Below are 5,886 nucleotides of genomic sequence, written 5' to 3'. Positions count from 1 at the left end.
TTCATCTGAAGTATTTGAAGATGTTTGAGACGCGGTGTTTATCATCTAAGTTCACAAATAGACATCGGTCTCCCATATCTGCCATGCCAACTGGCAAATATTGTAAATAAACGGCAAGGCGTTTCATAGATGTTTTGCAGTATATTTACAGATTTAAGTTGTTGGTGTTTGTTTTTCGTCACCCCTTTAAACCTTAATTAATAGTTTAAATGTACTAGTTGTGACTGGGCATATGTCCTGCGCACTGACTTTGATGCGGGGGAGGGCACGCTCCATCTGGGATCGCCATCAGCTGAATGGAGTTAGCTGGTGGGCGGGTCTCAGCGGAGCGTGTCTGTTTAAAAAGAGCAGCTCGGCAGCGTGCGCGCAACCTGGAGTCGGCATCCGTTAGGGCCGTGCTCTGCTCATTCTGTTTTTGTTTTATTGTTTGTTTATTTATTTTTGTATTTTAACGTCCTTTACTCTGTGTCTTCCATCGTGGTTCTCTGCTGCCTCCCTGCTACTCTCCAGCGCGGTAGGAAAATGAATCCTTTACATAGTTTAATTATTTAAATCACAGGAGAAAACAAACACACAATGCATTCGGCAATTAGACAGAAGCAGACGGAACGAAATGCAGGTTCAAATAGATTTTCAATTTTATGTGTTGGAAAACATGGATCGAGAATTGATTAGCAGTTTGCTACGCATGTGAACTGGCAGAGCTATACTGGTGTTCTTTTCTGAAAAGAGACTAATATTGCAGACAGCAGACTTTGGTTCAAATTGCATATACTGCTAACAATTGATAAGAGACCTTGCATCTAGAAGCTTCTTGTCCAACATTGACTGCAAGCTAGCAAGATAACAATGCTGTGGACCAGAAGGGGCCAGGCTCTAAGACTTTTGGGAATACAAAGCATAAAGGAGCTAAAAGGCTCCCAGGGACTGCCGTTGGACCCAAAGGTTCACAGGGAGAATAAGAGATAATGCCACTGGACTCAAAGGGTCTCAGGCAAAACGGAGAGATAGGAACAAGGAAGATGACAAAAACCAGATGTATGGACCTTTTTGGGGCACCAGGGGTCTGAAGAATGCACTGAGTTCAGAGGTCGTCACAATAGACTACACACACAGACACACACACACCACACACACACACTCACACTAAATGAAATATATGGTAACAGGATAATGTGTTGTACCTTTTCTATTGGTTAAGTGTTAGAGAAAGAGGAGGTGGACCATCTATACAGAAGGGTATTTAATGTCATGCAACAATTGTAAGAACGAGTATTCTGTTTGTCCTGTACCTGGGACCAGACTCCCTGCATATTTCATTAAACCTAACAACTGAGTGAAGAAAAGGACTCTGTGCATTTTCTTGAATTTACTTACTCACCATCTTTTTTTTTAAGTTACATCAATATGTAACTTGAAATCTCCAACTTAATTAAGGGTTAGTTTAAGTAGTTGAGAGCTCTCTGCATATCTACCACACGCTCAAACTTGCAAACAGTATAAAAGTGTATTGTTAAGGAGTGACGACGTCATCACACAGGGTGACGCAGTTTAAAGGTGGAGAGACCAACACAAAGGGGCATCACAGTCAGTGCAAACTTGTCCAATGTAATTATGGTCTGCTTCACTAACTCTCCTCCCCACCGCTACCTGATCCTCCCTCCTTCTCCTCCTCTCTGCACCTCCTGGCTTCTCCCTGCACCTCCCCACCCATCCCTGCCTCTCCTGTCTGTCCCCTGCAGGGTGTGCTCTGAGAAGCACAGGGAGAAGTCTCGTGAAGCTGCCCGGAGTCAGGGAGAGAAGGAGAGCGAGGTCTTCACACAGCTGGCCCTGCAGCTCCCCCTACCCCTTGGCGCTGCCCAGCAGCTGGACAAGGCGTCCATCGTGAGGCTGACCCTGAGCAACCTGTGCCTCCGAGAACTGCTGCATACAGGTGAGCTGGACTGAAGGGCGCTCGATGCACGAGCCGCGTGCCATAGATCAAAAGCCACAAGGTACAAGCTGCAGACCACTCCATAGAGCAGTGCTTCCCAACTCCAGTTCTGGAGCCCCCCTGCCCTGCTGGGTTTTGTTTCAACCAAGTTCTCAATTACTTAATTGAACCCTGAATTGAACTGACGAGTTGCTTAATTCGACTTTTTCAATTGTTTAGCAGCTTATTCAAAAGTTGGAGGTTTCAAGTTCCTTGTTCTACAATATTATACTTAACTTAACCTCCAAACTGTTTAAAATCATTAAAAAGCTCTGATTAGGCAAATTATTAGTTCAATTAAGGGTACAATTAAATAACTGAGGGCAGCTCGGTTGGAACAAAAACCAGAAGGGCTGACCGGGGGGAGCTACAGGACCGGAGTTTGGAACCACTACCATACAGTGTGTGCATGGAGCTTGTCTTGAGCCACAAGCGTTTCTCTGATGAATACATTCTGCACCACTGAACTTGTGCATGCACTTGTTGAACCTCAAGCATATACTGTGAATAAAGGGATTCCGTTACATGAATCAGACTTGCAAAATCATTTTTGTGACCTGGGTCTTTCTGGAAATAGGCTGATATTGTCTTGAGACGAGACCAGAACTTGTGTAATGGTCCATTTAAAGCTGGGAAAACATGACAGAGCAGTACTTGGCTGACAGTAACCAGAATTGACCAGCAGTGACCGCTGGTGTGTGTTCCAGCAGAGGCAGGCTGCGGTGACGTGGACAATGAGGTGGAGAGGACTGCACCTGTGGAGACGTCGATCGAGGGATTCCTGCTGCTGCTGTCCCAGGACGGGGTCATCATTTACACCTCAGAGGAAGTGACGAGACACACGAGCCTCAGCCAGGCAACATCTACCAGTGTACTGCAGTCACCAGCCAGGTAACATCTACCAGTGTACTGCAGTCACCAGCCAGGTAACATCTAACAGTGTACTGCAGTCACCAGCCAGGTAACATCAACCAGTGCCTCTAGTGCCTTCATCAGTGTTATTGAATCTAAACTGAGTGTGAGGCTCCAGTACTTTCATCAGTGTTATTATTGTGATTTATTTGGTCGACGCTTGTATCCAAAGCGATTTACAATCAGTTATTATAACATACAAATTCCGTCACGTATTTATACAGCTTGGTGTTTTTAGTGGAGCAATCTAGGTAAAGTACTTGCTTGCTCAAGGGTACAGCAGCAGTGTGTCCCCACCTGGGATTTGAACCCAGATCCCTAACCACTACTCCACACTGCTGCTGTTAATGAAACTAAACTGAATGAGGAAGACCAGCATTTGGCCTCTAGTGCCTCCTTCAGCACTATTGCAACTAAACTGTATCATTCACAGCCTCAGATAAAGACAAAGGTTGTGTTTTTGTAAGTTTCTGTACTCTGGTGTGTTTGTTTCAGATGGATCTCATTGGGCAGTGTATTTTGATTCATTCAAACCTGTGACAAGGAGGAGATGTGCAAGGCCAATCAGGGTCGCACAGTCAACCTCAAATCGGCTTCCTGGAAAGTGAGCAAATCAATTCTAATTCACATATCCTGCCTCCCGAGGTATAGGTATGCTTTACCTGTAACAAGCTCCTGCAATCTGGTTACAATTTCACTTCCTGCAATCTGGTTACAATTTCACTTCCTGTAGTCAGATTACATTTTTAGTCATACAATGCATTAGTAAGACCTCACCTAGAATTTTGTGTTCAGTTCTGGTCACGTCGTTACAAAAAGGATATTGCTGCTGTAGAAAGAGTGCAAAGAAGAGCAACCAGAATTATCCCGGGTTTAAAAGGCATGTCGTATGCAGACAGGCTAAAAGAATTTAACCTATTCAGTCTTGAACAAAGAAGACTATGCGGCGATCTGATTCAAACATTCAAAATCCTAAACGGTATAGACAATGTTGACCCAGGGGACTTCTTTGACCTGAAAAAAGAAACAAGGACCAGGGGTCACAAATGGAGATTGGATAAAGGGGCATTCAGAACAGAAAATAGGAGGCACGTTTTTACACAGAGAATTGTGAGGGTCTGGAACCAACTCCCCAGTAATGTTGTTGAAGCTGACACCCTGGGATCCTTCAAGAAACTAACAACCAAACGAGCAAGATGGGCTGAATGGCCTCCTCGTTTGTAAACTTTCTTATGTTCTTATGTTTGTTTTAGTTTGTCAGGATCCAGCCAATCTGCAGGCTGTTAGTGTCGGTGTTCACCGGCAGAGGGCGACAAAGGAACCAAAAGAGCGCAAGGTGCTGTGGCAATGGCAAAGACTGTGAGGGGGCGCTAAAGGAGCATCCTCACATGTTGTTCCTGTGTGGACCACACAGGGTGTGGTCTTTTTGGTACCAAGGGACATACTACTTGGAAGACTTGCCTGTTCACCTGGAAAAGGATTACAAACTACATTTCCCGATAGCCCTTGTGGATTATAAAGAAAGTGAACAAGTGACACTTACCTGGCGAGACTTTCTGTTCCGAGAGCAGATTTACTGTTACCAGCAGCGACTGGATGGAACTTGGACTGGTCTCTGTTTGCTAAAGCAATACATTTTTCCTTGCAACGAGGACAGCTCGTGCAAACAATAGAGAGGGTTGAAGAAGTGAGATTAGTGGGCAGGTTTTCTTTTGTTTTGTTTATTTTCAAAAATGTTCTGTTGAGTCTTTGAACTTTGTTTAAGGAAATAATAAAAACTGCCTTAACTTCAACCTCACCAAATGCCTCGGTGTCACCTCTCATGCTGCCAGTTGGCTACCACATTAAAATACAGAACAAATATATATATATATATATATATATATATATATATATATATATATATATATATATATATATATATATATTCTATAACTGTTAATTTGCAGTCTGTGTGGAGTTTGCATGTAGTCCTCGCCTTGCGCCCTGTGTATGCCGGGTTAGGCTCCGGCTCACTGCGACCCTGTAAAGGAGTACGTGGTTAATGATAATGGCTGGATGGATGGTTGTTAGTTTGCAGCATGCACAAAGTGAATTAGATGTAGGGTACATTCACCTCTGGACATGTTCACATAGATATACCAGCATGTGGATTCGTGTTTAGGGCTCTGGACTCTTTACCGGAGGGTTGAGGGTTCAAACCCAGGTGGGGCACTGCTGCTGAGCAAGCAGGTACCTTGAGCAAGCAGGTACTTCACAGATTGCTCCAGTAAATACCCAGCTCTATAAATGAGCACACATACAAGTCACTTTAAATAAAAGCATCAGCTAAAAAATGATCTATAGCAATTTATGTCCATATGTGAAACACACACACAAAATACAGCAATTACTCATGTAGTCACATAGAGGTGGTGATTAAATGGGTCTCTTTTAGCAAGGTGCAGTTGTATTGAAGTGAAAGTGGTTGCCTATAGGTACAGTTGGTGGCGAAAAGTGGAATTGAAGACAAACCAACCCTAACCCCAAACCCTAAATAACAAGCTGTGATGCTAATAAAAATCCAACTACAGCCTTGTATTAAAGATTATAATCATTGAACACATCTGTGATGTTTGTTGGTATAGAAATGAATTAGTAGAAAGGGTGGATTTTATCTGTTCCTATCAAAATTGGAAGATTTTTTTGATTACATACACATAGGGTAGCAGTGTAGAGTAGTGGTTAGGGCTCTGGACTCCTGACCGGAGGGTTGTGGGTTCAATCCTGGGTGGGGGACACTGCTGCTGTACCCTTGAGCAAGGTACTTTACCTAGATTGCTCCAGTAAAAACCCAACTGTATAAATGGGTAATTATTTTTTACATACAATGTGATATCTTGTAACAATTGTAAGTCGCCCTGGCTAAGGGTGTCTGCTAAGAAAGAAATAATAATAATAACGAGTTCTGTAACCACTGGAGGTTTTAATGAAGAACTTGATTACAATCTTTGCTCTTATGA

At 43.4% G+C, this 5,886-nt stretch overlaps 1 protein-coding gene across 4 annotated transcripts; it reads left to right on the top strand.

The window, feature by feature from the left end:
* The first annotated feature begins 634 nt into the window (after positions 1 to 634).
* LOC131728250 (hypoxia-inducible factor 1-alpha-like) lies at positions 635 to 4,672 on the top strand. Of its 4 annotated transcripts, XR_009322604.1 has the most exons (4): positions 635 to 1,933; positions 2,680 to 2,863; positions 3,380 to 3,488; positions 4,138 to 4,672. XR_009322604.1 is itself a non-coding variant. In XM_059019344.1 (3 exons), exons 1-3 carry the CDS (start codon positions 1,615 to 1,617, stop codon positions 4,169 to 4,171), a joined length of 537 nt encoding a protein of 178 aa, XP_058875327.1. In that variant the 5' UTR covers positions 635 to 1,614; the 3' UTR covers positions 4,172 to 4,672. The 4 variants fall into 4 exon arrangements, 3 of the variants coding, with proteins under 3 accessions (XP_058875327.1, XP_058875328.1, XP_058875329.1); XM_059019344.1 differs by lacking the exon at positions 3,380 to 3,488; XM_059019345.1 differs by having other exon boundaries at positions 3,380 to 4,672.
* The last annotated feature ends 1,214 nt before the right edge of the window (positions 4,673 to 5,886 follow it).

This window comes from Acipenser ruthenus, unplaced genomic scaffold (genome assembly GCF_902713425.1).
Source record: "Acipenser ruthenus unplaced genomic scaffold, fAciRut3.2 maternal haplotype, whole genome shotgun sequence".
NCBI lineage: Eukaryota > Metazoa > Chordata > Actinopteri > Acipenseriformes > Acipenseridae > Acipenser > Acipenser ruthenus.
This window is presented reverse-complemented; position numbering and strand designations above follow the sequence as displayed.